This window comes from Lutra lutra, chromosome 1, assembly GCF_902655055.1.
Source record: "Lutra lutra chromosome 1, mLutLut1.2, whole genome shotgun sequence".
NCBI lineage: Eukaryota > Metazoa > Chordata > Mammalia > Carnivora > Mustelidae > Lutra > Lutra lutra.
In genome coordinates, this window is record NC_062278.1 from 109193385 (window position 1) to 109217617 (window position 24233).

At 39.3% G+C, this 24233-nt stretch overlaps 1 protein-coding gene across 3 annotated transcripts in view; it reads right to left on the minus strand.

Moving 5' to 3' along the window:
• EHHADH (enoyl-CoA hydratase and 3-hydroxyacyl CoA dehydrogenase) overlaps nucleotides 1–24233 on the minus strand; it is a 48633-nt gene that overhangs the window by 15664 nt on the left and 8736 nt on the right. For 2 of the 3 annotated variants that reach the window (XM_047732039.1, XM_047732046.1), the window contains exons 3-5: nucleotides 20770–20942; nucleotides 16791–16902; nucleotides 8116–8220 (exon numbers count right to left, since the gene is read on the minus strand). In XM_047732039.1, the coding sequence (XP_047587995.1) occupies nucleotides 8116–8220; nucleotides 16791–16902; nucleotides 20770–20942 (390 nt within the window). The remainder of the gene's footprint in view (nucleotides 1–8115; nucleotides 8221–16790; nucleotides 16903–20769; nucleotides 20943–24233) is intronic. The other variant, XM_047732054.1, reaches the window with a different exon arrangement.

The window sequence follows — 24233 nt, forward strand, 5'->3', positions numbered from 1 at the left end:
TACAGAAATGGTTACCTAAGACATGGAGGACGGTCTCTTCTCCAATTCTGATAAACAGTAAGTAAGCTGTGTTTGTCACAGAAGCTCTGCAAAGGACAGACAGGACAACTGTACTTTTTCAGTCTTGCAGGAGGTCACCCACAGAACTCGGGTATTACAAAAAAAGGCAGCTCAATTTAGACATGTGCTTAGGCCTTCTCTGGGAGGCAAGGTTACTCTGTTCTTGTGAAATGTGTGTATAAAGGTTCACAGAGAGCAAAAATAAATTATAAAAAGCCAAAGATAAAATGGAAAGAAAGACGATGATACCATTAAGATTTGTTTAAAGTCATAAAATCAAAATGAACACACAGACCAAAGTCTGTAGGCAGAATTAGAATCACTAAAAATGGCTAACACGGTGCCGTAAGAGTAACAGACCTGGTGTTCATTACAGGGACAAAAATGGCATTAGGTTCTGAGTCGAGGCCCCCAGCTGGATGTCTCCTGTGCCCCTCTTTGGATAACAGCACACGCTTTCAACTTCATGCCAGGAACGTGCACGTGGGAATGGGGAGTTCTTACTCAGTTTGGGAATAAACAGGCTGCTGGCCAAATTCAAGTGCAAATAAATAGCATTTTACGGAACCCTCTCCTCCCCAGTTTAGCCAAAGCAATCTGGTTTGACCAAGTAATTCTAAATTGCTCTGCTAAATCCATTGCATTGCAGTAGTCTGAGGAGCTTCATATAACAAGAGCGTTAAGATGCATGACACTAATTAACTTTCACAGTCAACTTTCCTCTCTGGGATGCATGTTAAATTGTAGAGAAATCGGCATCTACTTCCCAAATCTTCCCATGAATACATATACATGATATATATTATGTGGGGTTTGAAATCATAACCCTGAAACCAAGACTTGAGCTGAGATCAAGAGTTGGATGTTCAATGGACTGAACCACCCAGATGCCCCCCAAGTCATATTTTTAGATACGTGCTAACTTCCTATAATCCCCTTCTACCCTAACTGGTTCCAAACTGCTGATTACAACACTGACTATTAGAAATTCCTTTCCTTCTCTCCTTTCCTATTGGATGTGGAAACTAATTAAGTTCCTTAATCTTTCCCTTGTTATTATTATGTTTTACACACACACACACACACACACACACACACACACACACACACATGTATATATATATATATATCCTTATTATTTTTAAGTCAATATTTCAGCTGAAGAAGTTGATCGGGGGTTGGGGGTAGGACATAGGAATGGGGTGGGAATAGCCTTAATTAATGGAGTATTTTTACAAATGGGTAAGGAGAATCCAAATTTTACATGTATTTTAAAAATCGAAGTATGGGGGCACTGGGGTGGCTCAGTTGGTTAGGTGGCTGACTCTTGATTTCAGTTCAGGCCAAGCTGGGCTCTGTGCTCAGTGGGGAGTTCGCTTGAGGATTCTCTCTCCCTCTCCCTCTGCCCCCACTCACACACACACACTCTCTCTCTCTAAAATAAATAAATACCTTCTTTTTAAAAATCGAGGTATAATTCACATACCATAAAAGTCACCATTTTAAAGTTTACCGTTCAGTGGTTTTTAGTATACTCACAAATACCCATTATAAAATAGAAATATATATTTTAAAAAGATTTTTGGGGAGCCTCTCCTTCAAGTCAATCCATCATTTTTGTTCTGGCAAATAACCACATACTAATAGCTATATTTAAAAGCAAATAAAGACTAGAAAAGAGAAGGAGGAGAAGGGAAGGAAAGCCTGGAACAAACAGAAAGGAAAAGCACAATGAAAATGAAAGGCAAAATAAATAAATCTGCCTACGCTGTGCATTTTGTAAGATAATAAATGGCAAACGTACATATGATTCTATGAGGTAGTCCTTTGTTGAGCTGCACTATTCCCCCACCTTGTATCTCTGGTATTTCCTTTTTACAAAGCAACACCAAGGAATCCTAGAATTCCAAATAGTGGAACTCATTCTAAAAGCAGCAACAAGGGCGCCTGGGTAGCACAGTCAGTTAAGTGTCCGACTCTTTTTTGGCCCAGGTCATGATCTCAGGGTTATAAGAGTGAGCCCCTCCTCAGGCTCTGAGCTGGGAGTAGAGCTTGTTTGAGATTTTCTCTCTCCCTCTGCCCCTCGCTGCTCCCAGCCTCATGTAGTCTCTCCTTCTCTAAGAAAAATAAATAAGTAACATCAAACAGTAAAATTCCCAGAGTTTCCCATGGGGATTCTAAGACTTAACCCCCAAAAGAGACATAGTGGAGCTGCCCAGGTTGTAGCAAGAACAAAAAACGAGCCCAACCCCTACAGCCTGTTGGGTCTCCGAACAGGGTTTGAAACCAACTAATTTTACGGAGTCTTTTCCTTTTCTTGATAAAGCCCAAAAAGCTGATTTGAAAGGTCTGTAGAAGGTCAAGACTATAATTTAGGTCTCCTGACTTTGGTCCTGAGCCCAGTTCTACAGACTGCCCCTCTTCCACACTGGCCAGACATCACTTTTTCCTTTGGGTAAATTTAATGACTCAGATATTAGGAAAAGATACACATTTTTTAAACTATTATATATTTTTAAAGATTTTATTTATTTATTTGACAGAGAGAGATCACAAGTAGGCAGAGAGGCAGGCAGAGAGAGAGAGGAGGGGAAGCTGACTCCCCGCTGAGCAGAGAGCCCGATGCAGGGCTTGATTCCAGGACCCTGGGATCATGACCTGAGCTGAAGGCAGGAGCCCCAATAAACATTTTTTAAAATATTTATTTCTTTAAAAATATGCAATAATATTTCTTTACATAACGCAAGTATGTGTACAGCGGGACGGGCAGAGGGAGAGGGAGAGAGAGAAATAAGCAGGCTCCCCGTTGAGCTTGGAGCCCTCCTTGGAACTCTCAATCACACAACCCTGAGATCATGACCTGAGCTGAAATCAAGAGTCAGAAGCTTAACCAACTGAGTCACCGAGGCACCCCAAGATAAATAATTTTTTTAAAAAATTAAGTCTTGGGGCATCTGGGTGGCTCAGTGGGTTAAAGCCGAAGCCTCTGCCTTTGGCTCGGGTCATGATCCTGGGGTCCTGGGATCGAGCCCCGCGTTGGGCTCTCTGCTCAGCAGGGAGCCTGCTTCCCTTCCTCTCTCTCTCTCTGCCTGCCTCTCTGCCTACTTGTGATCTCTCAAATAAATAAATAAAATCTTTAAAAAAAAATTAAGTCTTCATTATGTGCCACCCAATAAAACCACTGACAAAAATTTGTTAGTTTATTTCCTTATGCAAATATTCATATGTAGACACATACAATTGTGCAATTTCCTATCTGTTGTTTTCTATAATATTACATGTAAGCATTTTCCCAAGTTCTTCAACTTTCTTTAAAAAATGGAAGTTTTAGGGGCACCTGGGTGGCTCAGTGGGTTAAAGCCTCTGCCTTCAGCTCAGGTCATGATCCCAGGGTCCTGGGATCAAGCCCCACATCAGGCTCTCTGCTCAGTGGGGAGCCTGCTTCCCCCTCTCTCTCTCTGCCTGCCTCTCTGCCTACTTGTGATCCCTCTCTCTCTGTCAAATAAATAAATGAAATCTTTGAAAAAAAATTTTTTTTTAAATATGGACGTTTTAATGGCTGAATGGGGTTGCTTCATTGTGATCTACCATCTTTTATGTAAACAATCCCCTAAAATGAGATTTTTGAGTTGTTTCCAATATTTAACAATGATATCCATACTATGGAATACTATTAAGTAATAAAAAAGAATGAAATATTATTACATGAAACAACATGGATCATTTTCAAAGACATTATGCTAAGTGAAAGGAGTCAGACACAAAAGGCTACATGCTATATTGTGATTCCAACTACATGAAATTCTAAAAAAACAAAACTATAGTAACAGAAAGTAGGTCAGTGGTTACTGTGGCGAAGGGGAAGGGAAGAGAATCTGTTGGAAAGAGGCATGAAAATACTTTTTCTTAGGGTAATAGAACTATATATTGATTGTGACAGTAGTTACACAACTATAAACAATTACAAAAATTTATCAAACTCTACACTTGAAATGGGTGGATTTTATTGTGTGTAAATTACACCCCAATAAAGCTTGAAGAAATGAAAACAGAAGCAAAGATTACTATGAAATTTCTTGAAAAAGAAAACTTATTTTCATTTTTGCATATTTCCTTTAAATTTTTGGCTATATTCATACTCTATACAGCTATAATTATAGAATCTATGTAAATTTATATTTTAGACATTTTTATACACAATTTTACATATTTCTGTATAGTCTTCATAATTATGATTTAAAATAGTTATACATAATTATCCAAAGCCAAAAATCATTTCCCTACTGTTAACAGGTAAACTACCAAATTTTAAAGGAAAGGATTCAAAAAAAAAAAGAAAGAAAGAAAGAAAAGGCAGATAATTCCTCCTCAATATTTGGATGCCACCAAGTGGACAAACTGTGCAATGTTGCTGAGACCAAGTAAGCCATTTTATACCATTGAAATCAAGATTTCAACTTGATGTTTAGTTTTCTCATTTAAAGATTATTTTTAAAGTCAGATTTTAAAATTAAAACAGACCATTTACAATTTACTAGACTACAATCCTCATCTATCTCTTTTATTTACTTAACTCTCAAATCTTGATCTGGGGAAATCAGTTAAGGAAAAGAACTTCCTGTCGAGACCTAGTTCTTTACAAACTGAAGCTGTGGGTGTCAATGCTAGACATGGGTCTATCACAAGGCCCAAACCAAAAACTCGTGTACAGATCTCCAAACGCAAACAGCCTTTGCTGTCAGCCAACCTAGTGACTTCTAACACGACAATAAAGCCTCCCGGGAGGTACGATGAAATTGATGACAAAAAGTTGGAGACAATTGTATGGAAGGCAGAGAAAGATGCCAGGAGACTCATTCCCTTTTGGGCAAAGACTTGCTAATTCTCTTTATGAGTCAGCAGGATTTTTGCCCCACAGTCCCTGGCCTCTCCAGTTCAAGCTTTTACAGTTGCATTGAAACCGCAACTGGCTAGAGCCACAAAAAGAAAGATTATTTCAGGGAAGTGTTTGGTCCCTGCCAGGGTCCACAAAAGAATGACTTTTTCAAAAGAATGCCTTTGAATGACACTGAGCCATTGCCTACCACCAAGCAAAAAGATGAACACGCAGCTCTACCTGTGACCCAACACTGCTCCCAATTATTTTTTTCGGCACTCTTTAACCCTCCCCATCTTGCTGCCAATCTCCATAAAGTGAAAAGGAATAGTTGAAAAAAAGAAAAAGGGAAAACTCTAGGAGCGCCAGTCCCAAGAACTCTTAAAGGAATGCCATGAATCCACAAAGTAAGAAACCAGCCAGAGAAAGAAAAGATAGCTCGCTGAGACCTAACTATGGTTTCATTGTGGCAAATTACAGAGGCTTGTTTCTTTCTCTCTTTTTTTCAAGATTTATTTTTTTATTTGAGAGAGAGTAGGATGAGGGGCAGAGGGAGAGACTCTTCAAGCAGACTCCCTGCTGAGAGTGCAACCTGATCTCACAACCCCGAGATCATGACCTGAGCCAAAACCAAGAGCTGGATGTTCAACCAACTGAGCCACCCAGGCATCCTGGTTGGCTTGTTTCTATTTGCTGAAATGTTTGTTTGCTTGTTTCCTTCCTTCCTTCCTTTCTTTCTTCCTCTCCTTCCCTTTCTAAGATTTTATTCATTTATTTGACAGAGAGAGAGAGACAACTAGATCAGGAACAGATGCAGAGGGAGTGAGAGAGGGAGAAGCAGGCTTCCTGCTGAGCAGGAGCCTGATGTGGGGCTCCATCCCAGGAACCGGATCATGACCTAAGCCAAAGGCAGTTGCTTAATGACTGAGCCACCCAGGCGCCCTGCTTGTTTTCATTTTTATTATATTTCTTACAGAAAATACATTATTTCAATGCAAATTCAAAAAGTACAAAAGGGTAAATAATGAAAAGTGTAAATAATGAAAAGTCTTCTTCCAACAGCTTCTCTGGCTGACCAGCCCCATTCCTAGAGGCAACCATTAATCATTTCTTGTAAATCTTTACAGAAATATCTCATGTGTCGATGAACAGTTACATATGTACACTTTCCCCATATAGACATTCAGTCCTATTCCCCTTTCCTTTTTGCATTAATGGTGAACCACTATACACAATGATGTATAAGTTTTTTTAAAATTTTTATTTATTTTTATGGGAGAGAGAAAGCACAAGATGGGGGGAGAGTCAGAGGGAGAAGCAGACTTCCCACTGAGCAGGGAGCCTGATGCTTGATCCAGGATCAAGACCTGAGCCGAAGGCAGACACTTAACCAACTGAGCCACACATGGCCCCCAATTTGTAGTGTTTTTCACCTAATAATACAATTTGTCAGAGCATTCATAACATATCAATATGTAGAGTTTCCTATTCATTTTAAACCTCTATCATATTCTATCACATGGATATACCATAAGATATTTAAGGAATCCCTTATTAAAATGAAAGCTTACCAGAGGAATGTTGAAAAAGAAAGCCAAAGTTGGTGGCATCACAATTCCAGATTTCAAGCTCTATTACAAAGCTGTAATCATCAAGACAGTATGGTACTTGCACAAAAACATAGATCAATGGAACAGAATAGAGACCCCAGAAATAGACCCTCAACTCTATGGTCAACTAATATTCGAAAAAGCAGGAAAGAATGTCCAATAAAAAAAGACAGTTTCTTCAACAAATGGGGTTGGGAAAACTGGACAGCCACATGTAGAAGAATGAAACTGGACCATTTCCTTATACCACACACAAAAATAGACTCAAAATGGATGAAAGACCTCAATGTGAGACAGGAATCCATCAAAATCCTTGAGGAGAACACAGGCAGCAACCTCTTTGACTTCAGCCGCAGCAACTTCTTCCTAGAAACATCACCAAAGGCAAGGGAAGCAAGGGCAAAAATGAACTACTGGGACTTCATCAAGATCAAAGCTTTTGCACAGCAAAGGAAACAGTTAACAAAACCAAAAGACAACTAACAGAATGGGAGAAGATATTCACAAATGACTTATCAGATAAAGGGCTAGTATCCAAAATCTATAAAGAACTTAGCAAACTCAACACCCAAAGAACAAATAATCCAATCAAGAAATGGGCAGAAGACATGAACAGACATTTCTGCAAAGAAGACATCCAGATGGCCAATAGACACATGAAAAAGTACTCCACATCACTCGGCATCAGGGAAATACAAATCAAAACCACAATGAGATACCACCTCACACCAGTCAGAATGGCTAAAATTAACCAGTCAGGAAACGACAGATGTTGGCGAGGATGCGGAGAAAGGGGAACCCTCCTACACTTTTGGTGGGAATGCACACTGGTGCAGCCACTCTGGAAAACAGCATGGAGGTTCCTTAAAAACCTGAAAATAGAGCTACCCTACAACCCAGCAATTACACTACTGGGTATTTACCCTAAAGATACAAATGTAGTGATCTGAAGGGGCACGTGCACCCGAATGTTTATAGAGCAATGTCCACAATAGCCAAACTATGGAAAGAAGCTAGATGTCCATCAACAGATGAATGGATAAAGAGATGTGATACACACACACACACACACACACACACACACACACACACACACACGCTGGAATACTATGCAGCCATCAAAAGAAATGGAATCTTGACATTTTCAACGATGTGGATGGAACTAGAGGGTATTATGCTGAGCGAAATAAATCAATCAGAGAAAGACAATTATCATATGATCTCCCTGATATGAGGAATTTGAGAGGCAGGGTTGGGAGTTTGGGGGGCAGGGAAAGAAAAAATGCAACAAGATGGGATTGGGAGGGAGATAAACCATAAGAGACTCTTAATCTCACAAAACAAACTGAGGGTTGCTGGGGGAGGGAGAGGGTGGTCAGGTTATAGACATTGGGGAGGGTATGTGCTATGGTGAGGGCTGTGAATTGTTTAAGCTTGACGATTCACAGACTTGTACCCCTGGGACAAATAATACATTATATGTTAATAAAAATAATTAACAAAAAATTTTAAAAAATGAAAGCTTAGCTTCCTTCCAATCTTATGCTATTTTCATTATATTCTTCTTACCAGAAATTTTCTGGACTAATTCGATTGCTTCCTCAACCGGGTCTGAGTTCACCATTTTGTCTAGAATACCCAGCTTGAGTGCTTCCTCTGCCGAAACATGTCTTCCTAAAACAAAACGATACAAAGAACAATGTGAGGTTAAAACAAAAGCATGACTCTCTCTAGTAGGAAGGTTATCTGTCCTAGGTACAAACATCTGTTATTAAATGAAATAAATAAGCAACACACTGACTTTTACAGTAGAAAGGTCACTATATAGGTAACAAGAAAACTTAATTCAAGCTTCAGCTCTACCTTCTACTACTGTTTGTGTGATGGTGAAGAATTGTACAGGAATCCCCCCTTCCCTCTAGGCAAATGGGAATAATTATGCTTATCTCGGTAATTCTGAGTATCAAGTGAGAATAATACATTTTCTTTATATTCCATAAATCACTATACAAGTACTTTGTAAACTATACATCTCTAAAGAAGAAATGATTGATTTTTGAGAATAATAATATGGTAACAGCAGCAAAGCAGCCGTACCTCTCTTACACCAATACACACCGACATACATACCAACACTGATTACCAAAAAAAAAAAAAAAAAACCCTGAAACACGAATATAGTTGGGTAAACAGGGAAATTATTAATTTGGCACTGTTTATGTTATAATCAAAATTACATGGGCTAAATGGGGTGGACTTCTGTCATTTTTTGCCTAGCCAGCAACTTTGTGGAGTTGCTATAATGTGAGTTTTAGAGCCCTGCCTTTTACTACAGCAGCTAAAAGGGAAGCAGAAGTGATCAGACAATTGTTCCTTCAGATCCATTCAGGTAGGGTGTGGCCCATGACCCCAAGTTTGGTGAAAGCAGGGCTCGGAAGTTGGGTGTTAGCCTGCAGTGAGGACACTAAGCAGCAGCTAGCGACATCAAGTGTCTGATGGCGGTGGTACCAGGAGCATCTACTGTCCGGCTGTGTCCTGAGTTCTTCACTAGGTTTAAATATGTAATTTAATCTGAATATTCTGAAGTAGCAGGTTAAGGGATACAAGGACCCCTTATCACAGGGTCAGAAGAAAGGAGACCGTAACACCTTACTTGCTTTCTTGCCAGTACCATCTTGCCTTGCAGAAAGTGATCATCAAATCAGTCTTGAGGGCAACAATGCCACAGTCCTAGCTGTTCATACAGCATTAGTGGATATCATCTTTGAGACACATCCTCCATTCTGGGTTCTTAGTAGTGCTTCAGAGAGTTACAAATGGGTTTTCTTGATCTGATAGACAGTTCAGTGATTTCCGGCAGGGGCCACTCTGCAACATTATTTAGGCGATTTTCAAGAAGTGCCCTTGAAAACAGGCTCCCTGATTTCCTCCTGAGGTGAGGAGTGGATGAGTGGCTGCAGGTGTCAAGTCTCCTGTGTGTAAGATCACTGGGGCAGGGGGGTCGGGGGAGATGCCTGAGTAGCTCAGATGGTTGGGCGGCTGCCTTTGGCTTGGGTCATAATTTCCAGGTCCTGGGATTGAGCCCCATGTCAGGTTCCCAGCTTGGCAAGGACTCTGCTTCTCCTCCCTCTGCCTCTCCCACTGCTTGTGCTTTCTCTGTCTCTCTCTCAAATGAATAAATTAAAGAATCTTTAAAAAAAAATAAAGTGTTAACTCCATTGTTGGTGTTACAATTCTAGATATCAGCTTAGGCTATATTTAGTAAGCCTTTTTTAGTGTTTCCCTGACTCATTCTTAACTTTACAAGGGAGTCCAAAGTGGAGACCCTAAAAAAACAAAACAAAACAAAACAAAACAAAAAAACAACACTTGGGTAAGGGGTGAGTGACTCAGCCTGCCCAGGTTAAGGGCACCAATGGCAGACAAAATGGAAAATGGAAACCTGAGTACAAAAAGGCTCTTTGGGGCAAGTGTGTAGGTACCGTGAGCTAGCCAGACGGTGCAAATTTCTTCAGCTGTAATGATTGCTTTCAGCCTGGATTTCACACAAGTGGAGGTGTAGCACGACTGTTCTTACAAAGTCAATGAGATTCTGGGTTCTTTGATTCTGTTTCGAGGGCCTAAAGATCCAGCTCTGTATGTACAACCCGAATATTCAGGCTCAAACTTAAACTTGCTTTTTCTCTTGCTGCCCTCAGTGTAGACAACAACCAGGGTCCAAGGGACTTTAATGAGAACCTTGCCAAGAACTACTATAAGGAGACCCAGGGTAACTGAAGCTGAGACTTCTCTTCTCCAAAGTGGGGAATCTTGATTGTTTCCAAGGTTCTTCATGGCTTCTTTTCCAATCTTTAGAAAATCTTTTTCTACATGGAATTCTTTCCAATGTCATTTTTAAGGTCCTCCTAAAATTGTACAATTTAAAAGGATAGGTATATGATTCTGATGTTAGTTTTCTTCTAATTCACTGTGACCTTTTCTATGAAAATCAAAATCCATCATATCCTTACTGTTCGTACTTCTTCTCTTCATCAAGTTAAAAATAGTGGTATTTCTATAAGCAGCAGTGCTTTGGAAAAGGCAATCCTTGTTCACTTCATTTTTGTCAAAGAAGCCAGATTTCTTCCTGACTTCCCCCAAGATATGCTTGCCTTTGAGACTTAATGATGAAAACAGAGACACAAGATTCCTCAATATTCCCCCCCATGCTTCAATTTTTGTAAACCTTGGACTTTACAGACTCATTTCACACTATCATAATTTCCCCCATATTTTATTTGCTTTACTTCCTTTCTATTTGATCTTTCGCAGAATGAACAGCTTACGTGCTTTGAATTCTGTAGTATATTGGATTAGAAGCACCCTCTTATGAATTTTACATTAGATAGTTAACAGACTGTACATTCTTAAAAGTGTACTTATCATACCATTTAACTTAAGACAATTTCTAATTTAATTTACTGAAAATCAAGAAATTTAATACTTTTAGTTTTTCTAGCTACCCTTTCATACTCTGTACAGATTTATAACACCTCCCCAGCATTTAAAAGAAAAAAGCAGCATTTTTTAGGCACATAGATTCATACTATTTTCTAATTTGGATCATGTACACACAGTTTTGTATGGTGGTTTCTGTGTCAGAAAAAAAATAATGGATTTCAATTAGCAGTTCCCAAACTTTTTAAGCTTAGGACCATTTTGCACTCCTAAAGATAATGGAGGACTCCAAAAAGCCTTTGTTTATGTGGATCGTTTCTATCAATATTTACTATATTAGAAATTAAAACTGAAAACTTTCAAAATGTTTCTTCATTAAATCACTTTAAAACAATAAGGATAGGGCACCTGGGTGGCACAGTTGGTTAAGCATCTGCCTTCAGCTCAGGTCATGATCCCAGGGTCCTGGGGTGGAGCCCTGCATCAGGCTCCCTGCTCAGCGGGGAATCTGCTTCACCTCTCCCTCTCCCCCTGCTTGTGCTCTCTCTCTCTCCCTCTCTCTCTCTCTGTCAAGTAAATAAAATCTTTAAAAAATAATAACAAGGATAAATGTTAATGTTAACATTAATGTGAATACATTTTAATGCAAAATAACTATATTTTCAAAATTTTAAAAGTCCAGTGAGAAGAGTGTCATTGTTTTTTATTTTGCAAATTTCTTTCATGTCTGGCTTAATAGAAGACAGCTGGGTTCTCACATATGCTCTGCATTCCATCTGCTCTGACATCACATGGCTTACAACCACCTCTGGAAAGTTCTATTATACATGTGTGAGGGAATAAGAGTAGAAAAGGCAAGTCACGTCCAATTGTTATGAAAGTAGCTCTGACTTCATGAACCGCCCCCAATGGTGTTAGGCATTCCCCGGAGTACCCGGACCCCACTTTCAGATTTTCTGATATAGATTATCATTTTAAAGATCGTATAGACTCTTAGAATAGGCTTGTTGTTTTAAAGACTGTACAGAATTTTAGACTAGGATCTACATCCTAGGATTCTATACAGTCTTTAAAATGGGGGCGCCTGGGTGGCTCAATGGGTTAAGCCTCTGCCTTCAGCTCAGGTCATGATTTCACGGTCCTGGGATCAAGCCCCACATTGGGCTCTCTACTCAGCAGAGAGCCTGCTTCCCCCTCTCTCTGCCTGACTCTCTGCCTACTTGTGATCTCTCTCTCTCAAATAAATAAAATCGTTAAAAAATAAAATAAAATGATAATAATGTAAGGATAATAAAATATGATAAGCGTACAGGATGCCTGGGTGGCTCAGTCGGTTAAGTGGTTGCCTTCGGCACAGGTCATGATCCCAGAGTCCTGGGATCTAGTCCCACATCGGGCTCCTTTCTCAGCGGGCAGCCTGCTTCTCTCTCTGCCTCTGCCTGCTTCTCTGCCTACTTGTGATCTCTCTCTCTCTCTGACAAATAAATAAATCTTTAAAAAAATATAACAAGCGTATGCAACAGTCATGCACTAGAACTGCGTATGATCTGATTTGATACACACCAGCTCTGCCTCAGAACCTTGGGTACTAGGATAGTATACCAATGTTCCCTATAGTTAATGTTTATTTGTGGCTGGAGTAATTGTAGTTATTTTGAAAGTAATCTTTTGTTTTGTTATTATCTTTCGGGAGCTTGCAGGATTCCATTTCCTGGAAGTTTAAAATCTTAACCAAAGATATATCAGGCAATTGAAATCTCATCATTTTTTCCAAGAAAATGGTGAACTTGCTGAAATGTGACCTCTGGCTCCATTTCATATCTGAAGAGTTTCTTCTGTTTTTTCCTTTGGTTACCACTTCTCACCTTTTTGCTTCATGCTTTGGGAACTCTTGTTATTCAAAGCAGAGACCTCGAATACATACCTTCTCTATTTTTATGTTAGATTCTGAATTTCAAAAAAGGATCTCTATTTATCCTGCACTTGCTGATTGAATTGTCTGTCCGATCAAGTCCTCTTTTCATTGCTTTGAAAAGAAGTTATTTGGCCTAGTGTTTTGATTTTAGACAGGAGGTTCTTATTGAACAAATGCAGTATTTTCTAAGTTAGATTATTTTCTAAGATTTTCATTTTCTTTCATCTGTTTCACATTAATGTTTCAGTCTTTTAACACCACGGAATATTTTCAGAGGTTTGGGGCTCAGTGTTAAGATTTTTTTGTTTGTCTGTGGGTTTGGGTCCCTGAATTGTATTTGCTGATATATATTATTGCTACTTGGGAGCTCCGGCTACTAAAATTTACCCTCCATATCTTGTTCAAATACGGAGAAAACTCACCTGAACTTAACCCACCTGAAAAGCAGGTAGGATAAGGATGCCACTCACAACATCTCCCTTACTATTCTAGGTACTAAGAAGTATCTCCTCAAAGTCTACAGCCTGAGAGTACCCCTGTCCTGGGAATGACCATAAAGAAATTCACGGGCTGGAGCAAAGCTCTACAAGAACAGAGCAGAGACTCTGTATGCTGTTCAGTGAACGAGGAGGACAAACCCTAAAAAGAAAAAGCAGAAGAGCAGGGCACTGTATCCTTGTCATTGGATTGGACAGAGAACACCAGGCAACGAATCAGAGTGGGCTCAAGCTTCTCTTTTGCGGTTACTGGGAAAGATTCAGCTGTTTTCAGGTAGCATTTTAAGGGAAGTGTGGAAAAGCAATGGTGGTTGTCCTAATTGCTTCACTTTCCAGAATTAGCTCTCTAACGGTTTCCAGAAGATCCAAAAAGGTTAGCTATTTACTCATTAATTTAATCTAAATATGTTTACTTATTAACTTCCTATGGGCACAGTGCCTACCAAGTTGGTGTTTTTTTTTTTCAACATTAACAGCAGCAGGGGATCTTCGACTTTCAATAACAATTTTTTTTAGCATACTCTGTTAGAAAAAAAAAATTCCAAACCAAAGACTAACAGTCTTAATGGCTTCATTATCAAGAGGTACTGTATTAGCCTCCTCTACAAATTCCCACAAACGTAGCAGCTTAAAACAACACACATTTCTTAGCTTAGCTTAGTTTGGAAGTCTGAAATAGGTCAGCAAAACTGTCTGAGGGCTCTAAGGGAGAATCCGTTGCACAGTCTTTCCCCGCCTCCAGAGGCTGCCTGCATCGCTTGGCTTGTGACCACTTCCTCCATCTTCAGAGCCAGCTGGCAACATCTTCTCTCCTCTCTGACCTCCTGCCTCCCTCTTCTAAGGATGCTTGTAAGGAATTGGGCCCACCTGAAAAATCCAGAATAATCTCTCTTCTCAAGATTTTTAAGTTATTCACATCTACAAAGTCCCTTTTGAATGTGAGGTAACATATTCAGCAGTTCTGGGGATGAGGACAAAGACATCTGTGGTGGTGGTGGTGGCATTATTTGGCCTGTCACAGTTGCTGTTCATTAAATGTTTTCTGTGTGGCAGCTACTCTACCAGAAGCAAGTCCTGTAATTTCATTATTCTTTAAAGCAACCGTGTGGTATTGTTACTGATAAGAAAATGGAGGCCGAGAGGAGATCAGAAGACCTCTCTCCTAAACCCCAGCCAGTTTGTCCAACTGCCTACTTGACATCTCCACTTGGATGTCCCTTAGTCCTCTCAGACTTAACATGTCCCAAAGTAAGCTCTTGTGATTTCTCCCTACAACCTACCCCGCCAGCAACAATCCCCATCTCAATAATGGCACCATCCTTTCAGCTGCTCAGGCCACCAGAATCACTCTGTCTCCTCTTTCTTGCACCTCTTGCTTCTGATGGGTCACGAAATTCTGCTAGCTCTCCCCTCATAACATGGGCAGAATTTGACTGCATGGCTACCCACTCAGGTCTCAGCTCTCCTCATCTCACCCTTGGATGATTAGAGCAGGTTGCTAATCATGATGTAGCCTTCCTACCTCTGCTCTTACCTCCAGTTAATGTATTTTCAACAGCCAGAGTGATCTTTTAAAAAACATAAAAGAGAGCTTGTGACTCCCCTGCTCAAAATACTCCAATGCCTTTCTGCCTCATTTAGAAGAATAGCCAAAGTCCCATTCTATCATCTTCAAAGCCCTATATGATGCCACTTCATCTCCTATGTCTCTTCCCCTTACTCACTTCACTCCAGCTGTATCAACCTTCTTGCTGTTCTTTGATACTTCCAAGCATACTACAGCCTCCTGGGCTTTGCGTTTGCTATTTTTTCCACGTGGAATACTTTCCTCTAGATATTGGCATAATAAGCCTCCTCACCTCTTTCAGGTCTTCACCCAGATATCATTTCATAGGAAAGCCTTTTTAACCCCTCCATCCCTAACATTTTATATTAAAATATTACCCCTCTATCCCTAACATTTTATATTCCCACTTTCTGTTTTATGTTTCTCTTTGGCACTTATCTCCATCTAACCTACTATTTACATGACTTACGTCATAGGTAGGCATATGTGTGAGTATACAGTTGTGGTAGCTAGCCTCCAAAGTGACTCCCAGTGAGTTTTGCCTCTTGGTGTTCAAGCCCCCTCCCATGTTGAATAGGGAAGACCTCTATAAGCAAGATCATATGTACATTATGTATACATATATATTATATATATCTCATGTATAGATATATACATGTATATTATATATCTGTTATGTATATACATAATCAATCAGAAAAGATGGTGCATTACTCCAAAGCTAGGTCATAAGACATCACAGCTTTCGCCTTGTTCTGTCTTGGATCACTGACTCCAGAGGAAGCCACTGCCCATGTTGTGAAGACACTCAGGCAGCTGTAGGGAGAGGTCCACATAAAGAAGAAATGAAGCCTCCTGCCAACAGTCAGCATCCACTAGCCATCCATGTGAGGGAACCCACTTGGAAGTAGATCCTTTAGCCCCACTCAAGTTTTCAGATGACTACAGCTCCAGTCAATGTCTTGACTACAACTTCATGAGAAACCCTGAGCTAGAATCGAGCTAAGCTAGTCCCAAATTCTTGACCCGAAGAAATATTGTCAACCAAAACATGACTCTTTCTTCCAACCTTACCTCAGTAGGAAATCTCTTTAAAAGTCTCAGCAATATTTGGTAAATCTAGGGTGTTTAAATGTTTTATAGTGTTGTACTGTTCACATTCCCTAGTGAAAGAGAACAATCTTTATTTGTAGCTAAAATCTTAATGCCTGTGAAAGGAAAAATTCAGTCTTTTCCACACTGACACATGAAATCTTTCTGTGACAATTCTGGTTTTAATTTTTATTTATATTACAATTTCTAAATTGAGTCTGAATATAATGTACCTTATATGAATACCAGTGTCTGTGTGTGGACACTTGAACTATATAACTGGTGCTTTGTACACACTTTGATTTAGAAGGCACTTACAAGTGGTCTTCATGGTAATGTCTGAGAAGCTCTCAGGGAAGGTACTCTTTCCATTTTACAGATGAGAAAAATCAATTGTCAAAGAAGTTGAAGTATCCTCTTAAGATTACATGAGTAGATGGGGCGCCTGGGTGGCTCGGTGGGTTAAGCCTCTGCCTTCAGCTCAGGTCATGATCTCAGGGTCCTGGGATCAAGCCCCGCATCGGGCTTTCTGCTTTGTGGAGAGCCTGCTTCCCCCTCTCTCTCTGTCTGCCTCTCTGCCTACTTGTGATCTCTGTCTGTCAAATAAATAAATAAAATCTTAAAAAAAAAAAAAAAAAGATTACATGAGTAGGGAATGGCCAATCTAGAATTTCTCTACATTCTCATTCAGTTCCTCACATTGCTCTAGACGGTTGTTGGCAGGGTTTGTACTGACCTGAGGTAATTAAGTCAAGTGCAGCAGGAACTCCAATGAGTCTGGGGAGAAGCTGGGTTCCTCTTGCACCAGGAAGGATTCCTAATGTAACTTCTGGGAAGCCAATTTGAGCCTATCAAAGTTTGAAGACATGAAGATCATAAGAATGAGATGACCTGTAAAATCAAGGCAACCATTCCCTTGGATTTCCCACACTCTTGAAAACACTGTTTCATAATATACAGCAAATATTATACAGGGAAAATGAGTCCACACTCTACTTAATTAACAGCATAAACAAAGCTGTGCTTCATGCTGAAACACATCTCTAACTTCTTACACATTTTTTCTCTGACTCCATTATGAGCTGTTTGGGCCAACAAAAATGATATTCTCCAGAAACAGCTTTATGGAGCCCTAAGAGTGAGGCAGCCAAGAAATTAAAAAAGACAACCCACAGAATAGGAGAGAATGTTTGTTAATCATATATGTAGAATACATAAAGAACTTTTCAACTCAATAATAAAAAGACAATCCAGTTAAAAGGGGGCAAAGGCTCTGCATAGACATTTCTCCAAAGAAGAGATACAAACGGGCCAATAAGCACATGAAGAGATGTTCAATATCATTAGCCATCGGGAAAATGCAAATCAAAGCCACAAATTCACATCCAATAGGATGACTATAATAAAAAGACAGACAATAACAAGTGTTAGAGAGGAGGTAGAGAATACAAAACCTTCATATATTGTTAGTGGAAATAAAAAATGGTACACTCTGGAAAACAATTTGGCAGTTCCTCAAATGTTGAACATAGAGTCTCCATATGACCCAGCAATTCCACTCCTGGGTATGTACACAAGAGAAATGAAAACATGCCCACCAAAAAAAAAAAAAAAGTACACAAATTTTCATAGCACCATTATTCAAAAATGCCAAGAAAATGGAAACAACCAAATGTCCATCAATGGATGAATGGAAAAAGAAAATGTGGTATATCCATACAGGGGAATATTATTAGGCTGTAGAAAGGAATGAAGTACTAATACAGGCTACAGCATGGGTGAACCTTGAAAACATTATGCTAAGTGATAGAAGCCAGTCATAAAAGACAACAAGCTGTATGATTCCATTCATATGAAATGTCTAGAATGGGCAAACCCATACAGACAGAAAGATTAGTGGTTGTCAAGGACTGGGGGAGAGGGTAGATGGTAGGTTACTCCTAAAGAGTATGAATTTTCTTTTTGGAATAATAAAATGTTCTAAAATCAACTGTGGTAATGGTTACACAACTCCGTGAATATGCTAATACACCATTCAATTGTACACTTTAAATGAGTGCATTATATGGTATTTGAATTATATCTCAATAAAGCTATTGCAGAAAAATAATCAGGCAACAACCTCAGTCCAGACAAGAGAGTGAGCTTGAGTCCTTTATCACATGCCACTCCTGGCTATTTAAAAGTGGGTAAAGCTTGGGGCATCTGGGTGTCTCTGTTGGGTAAGTGTCTGGCTCTTGATTTCAGTTCAGGTCATGGTCTCAGGGTTGTAAGATCAAGCCCTGCATTGGGCTCATGCTGGGGCGTGGAGCCTGCTTGAGATTCTCTCTTTCCCTTTCCGTCTGTCTGCACTGCTTGCCCTCCACCATCCCCCCCCACCGACTCCAGCACCCCCGACCCCTGCACACATGCTCTCCCTCTGTTTAAAAAAAAAAAAAAAAAAAAGGCTAGAGCTCTGTTAGTCATCTTCTAGGTTCAGGATGGGAAGAGGAAAGCACTTTAATACAGACTGTCATTTACCCACATTGTAATGCCCACAGCTCCAAAATAAATATCTGAGCCTCTCTCACACAAGGCTTTCCTAACAGTCAGTCATGATTTTTTCCACCACTATTCATCCCCATCCCCAGCTGAGTTATTGCTCATAACTTAGATCTGCACTTGGTGTGCAGAAGGCACATTAAGAGGGACACATAAAAAGGAGCACTTAGGATATACGTCTTTATTCATAAGCCTTTATAAAAATTAAAATGCCCTAAGAGGGGTGCCTGGGTGGCTCAGTGGGTTAAAGTCTGCCTTCAGCTCAGTCATGATCCCGGGGCTCTGGGATCGAGCCCCACATCGGGCTCTCTGTTTCTCGGAGAGCCGGCTTCCTCCTCTCTCTCTGCTGCCTCTCTGCCTACTTGTGATCTCTGTCTGTCAAATAAATAAATAAAATCTTTAAAAAAAATTAAAATGCCCTAAGGAAACAAATAAATTATGGTATAGCTATAAGACAAAATTATGTAGCCATTTAAAATGATAGTTTTAAGGACTATTTACAATAAGAATAACAGCAAATTTCTCATCAGAAACCACAGAGGCCAAGAGGCAATGGGATGATGTATTCAAAGCATTTCAGTGTTTTTACTTTTAGGTAAAAACCTACTTTCAGGTAAAAACCTATCAAACAACAGCTCTATACCTGGCAAAACTAGCTTTTGAAAATGAAGATAATTTAGGGTGCCTGAATGGCTCCGTTGGTTAAGGGTCCAGTTAAGTGTCTGACTCTTAGTTTCGGCTCAGGTCATGATGTCATGGGTCATGAGATGGAGCCTGAGCAGGGCTCTGAGCTCAGTGGGAGTCTGCCTGAAGATTGTCTTCCTCTCCCCCCACCCCCAACTTACGCACACAAATGAGCACATGTACTCTCTTTCTCTCTAGAATAAATTTTTTTTTTTAAAAAGATAGCAAAGAAAAAAAAGGTGTAAGAAAAAAAATACTAGGTAGGAAAAAGACCAGAAGAAAACAAAATAGAATGCTAATAGTAGTTATTTCTGTACTGTGAGTTTATGGGTGATCTTAGTTTATATCTTTACAGTTTCCTGTATTTTCTAGTCTATTACAATGATCGGTATTATCATTATCATTAGAAAATTAAGTTACTTATAGGGCGCCTGGGTGGCTCAGTCATTAAGCGTCTGCCTTCAGCTCAGGTCACGATCCCAGGGTCCTGGGATTGAGTCTCACATCGGGCTCCCTGATCAGCAGGAAGCCTGGTTCTCCCTCTCCCACTCCCCCTGCTTGTCTCCTCTCTTGCTGTGTCTCTCTCTGTCAAATAAATAAATTAAATCTTTAAATAAATAAAATCTTTAAAAAAAAAGGAAAAATAAAACCATGTTATTTACAAAAACGTTACCATTGTAAGACTGGTATCACAGACTTCATCTACATATCTAATAGCCCAAATTGTATCTATCTACAGAAACAAATGGATTTACAGTTTTGTGCTATTTTCAAATAGAAAATTGTCTTCTTAGGGACTGATAATTATGAGGGACCAAAAAACTCAAACCTTTGAGATAGGACATAAAATTTTAGGGGCACCTGGGTGACTCAGTCAATTGGGCGACTACCTTCAGCTCAGGTAATGATCCAAGATCAGGGTCCTGGGATCGAGCCCCACATTGGGCTCCCTGATCAGTGGGGGGCCTGCTTCTCCCTCTCTGTCTGCTGCTTCCCCTGCCTGTGTTCTCCTGCTCTGTCTCTGTCAAATAAGAAAAAATAAACTCTTAAAAGAATTTTTTTTTGCAGTACACATACTCAGGATGATAGTCAAACTATTTTCTATCTCATACTGCATGAACATGGCTCAGAGGAACCTGACCTGAGCCATATTACTGGAGCAGAGTCCTGGGGGCCCAGGAGTGACCCAGGACTTTCCCTTTAGGTGGTAGATCATAGGGAGACCCAAGGGATAGGGTAAGGGGAATCAATTGGGACAGTCACGGGGCTCAGGGTAATAGCCATTCACCCATCGGAATAGACATATTTTCAACAACTACTTCCACTGTGCTGGGGCACAGCAGCAGAAAAACCAGTGCTGAAAATACATGAGTTGTTACCCAGTGAGCTTGTCCTTTAAAATGAACACCTCTGAGGCATACATAGCATTTAGATTTTGCCTTAAAGAAAAATCCCGCACACCAGGCCCCATAAGGAGTTTTAGCTGTTACCTCTGCATGGGCAATCCTATAGTGACAGCCCAGGGCCAGCTCCAGTCCCCCTCCTAAAGCCAGGCCTTGAATAGCCGCCACCACGGGCTTCTCATTTCTCTGTATTTCATCTACTACATGTCCCAGGACGAGGTCAGACATTCTTGGTGTACCAAAGCTGTGGATATCAGCCCCTAAGGACACAGACAAGGGAAAAGAAAGCTGAGAAAGACTTGGGCTCTGTTATATAGTGATAAGGTAACAGACAACTCTCAAGGAATCTCAGGCTCTTAGGGTCCATGAAACATTTTATCTTTTGGGTGGACACACAGCGAAGAAAGAACAGCCTGGAAAACGTAGAACAACATGAGAGAAAATCCCCAAATCTTTATCAGGAATCCTGTAATCTTCTGAAGTCTGTCTTTCTATATGACAGGTAGCTACCCTACCTTTAAATAATTAAGGGGCACCTGGGTAGCATAGTTGGCTAAGTGTCTGACTTGGTTTCAGCTCAGGTCATGATCCCAGGGTCCTGGGATTGAGCCCCGCATCAGGCTCCCTGCTCAGCATGGAGTCTGCTTGAGTCTCTCTCCCTCTGCCTCTCACGCTCATGCTCTCTCTCTAAAATAAATAAGTAAAAATCTTTAAAAAAATGTTTTATAAAAATTAAAAAGCTCAGGGGACACCTGGGTTTAGTCGGTTGAGTGCCGACTCTTGGTTTTGGCTGAGGTCATGATCTCAGGGTCATGAGATTGAGCCCCAGGTGAGACTCCACACTCAGCAGGGTCTGCTTGAGATTCTCTCCCTCTCACTCTTCCTCCTCCTCTGCCTCTCCCCCTGCTTGAATGTGTACTCTCTCTCTCTCTCTCAAATAAATCAATACATAAAAATCTTTAAAAAAAAAAAAAAAAGAGAAGGGGAACAGAGATTCTGAGGTTGAGCCAGCCCTTCCTAATCTTTTGCATGGTATTGCTCACCAACCCTATTCACAGCAAGTTAGACCCATATCTTTGTTAAGAGCATGAAGGCATTACAACATAAAACTTCAGCAGAAACACATACATATTTATGAATTACATGTTCATCAACCAGCTTGGAATTATGTTTTCATAATAGATTTTTTTGTGATCAAGAAAAGTAACAACATTTATATGTTTTCCTAATCATAAAAATAACACATGTGGGGTGCCTGGGTGGTTCAGTGGGTTACACATCTGCCTTCAGGTCAGCCCCAGGGTCCTGGGATCCAACTCTGAGTCGTGCTCCCTGCTAAGTGGGAAGCCCACTTCTCCCTCTCCCTCTGCTGCTCCCTCTGCTTGTGCTCCCGCTCTCTAATAAATAAATAAAATCTTAAAAAAACAAAACATGCATTACAGGAAACTTTAAAAATATACAAAGTAATAAAAAACACAAAGACCACCTCAAAAATCACCACACAGAGATAACAATGTAATATTTTGGAGGAATTCTTAGTTGTTTCCCAGTGCATATATGTAAATGGCTTTGTGACCTTCAGTAAGCTATTTATTTAGCCTTTAATCTCAACACCTTTCTTAAATGACTTTGAATTAAACAAAAATTTACTGTAATATACATTTAACAATACTGAGAGCATTCTATAACATCATTTTTCATATTTTCCTTTTTTCACATAACATTATAAATACTGAGCATTTTCCCTATAGCATTATCTATCCTTTAAAAACATTAAGCAAGGGTGCCTGGGTGGCTTAGTCAGTTCAGCATCTGCCTTCCGCTCAGGTCATGATCCTAGGGTTCTGGGATCAAGCCCCATGTCAGGCTCCTTGTTCAGCAGTGAGCCCTCTTCTCCCTTTGCCTGCCACTCCCCCGATTTTGCACGCGCTCTCTCTCTCTCTCTGTCAAAGAAATAAATAAAATCTTTGAAAAAGCAAAAAGGGTAGCTCTTTCTGCCCATGGGTCCTGTCCCTGGGCTTTAATAAAATCACCTTTTTGCACTCAAATAAATAAATATAAGTTATTTATAAATAAATATATAAAAATAAATAATATATAATGTCTATTATTAATATATTATATTATATATAATTTACACATTATATTTTATATTTAATATTATATTAATGTTATATTAATATAAATATTTATACTATAAATATAATATTTAAGATATATAAAATATAAATAATATATAAGTATATGACATATAAATAAATATTTATTTATTTATTTATTGGTATAAGTTAAAAAGTTAAAGCAATCATTTCATATTCAGCCTATTCATGTTTTTGTTTCTACCTGCTCCTTACCTAGCATTATGTTTTTTTCTTACCCATTCATCATATTCCTATTCTAATCTAGTGTTATTACTATTGTTCTTATATAGATTTCTTTTTGGCTTAAGGAAAACAAGATCTATTTCACCCTGTAACTTTAGATTTAAACAATATTCATATCCTGATAGCAATTAGCACATAACTGGATAAACACTTTACACTGGGCACTGTGCTAAGTAGTTTGATATATTCTCTTACTTAATTTTCTTAACACCTAGTTTAAGTGTTTAACAATCCCCATTTTACAGGTCAGGAAGTTAAGGCTTTGAGCTGTGAAGTGGCTAGTTCAAACATATGACCAGTTAATTACTGGTAGAAAAAGGATTTGAACTTGGGCAGTTTAACTACATAGCCCATATTCTTAAATGTTATACTACATACCTCCTTCCACTTGCAGCATAAGGTTAGTATTATTATCCCATTTTACAGAAACCAAGGCACAGATAAGAGTACAGTGATTTCACTGTTTAACTGTGTATTTCTGGCATATAGAGATGTAACTAATTTTTGGATATTGATTATATATCCAGCAAAATTCTCATATTAATTCTAGTAGTTTTCTAATAGATTTTTATTTTCTGCAAACACTATCATATCTTCTGAATAATGAAGTTTCATTTTTTCCTTTCCAATCCCTATACCTCTCATTGTTTTTCTGGCCTTACTGGGATGGCCAGGGCCTGAAGCACAATGTCAAACAGAAATGGTGATAGCAGCTAGCCATGTCTTGTTCCTTTCTCAGAAGGAGAGCTTTCAGTTTATCATTTTATTTGATGTTTGCTGTAGATTTTCCAAAATGGATTAAGACATTTTCTTTCTATACCTACTTTACCAGGAATTATTATTTTTAGTACATGTCAGATTTTATCAAATGTTTTCTTCTGCATTTCTTGAAAAAAAAGAATCACATGTTTTTTTCTTTTCCAATCTTTTAATAGAATGAAATAAATTAATCTTCTAATGTTCAACCAATCTGGTATTTCGGGGGGAAAAGGTGATGTCTTCTACTTTTTATACTTTGTTAGATTCAATTTTATAATATATTGCTCAAGATTTTTTATATCTAGGTTTGTGAATGAAACTGGCCTTTCACTTTGCCTTTTTTTTTCCCATTGCAAATTTCATTCACAAATTTTGCTTTTTCATACAGGCATTGACAGGTGTTGGTAC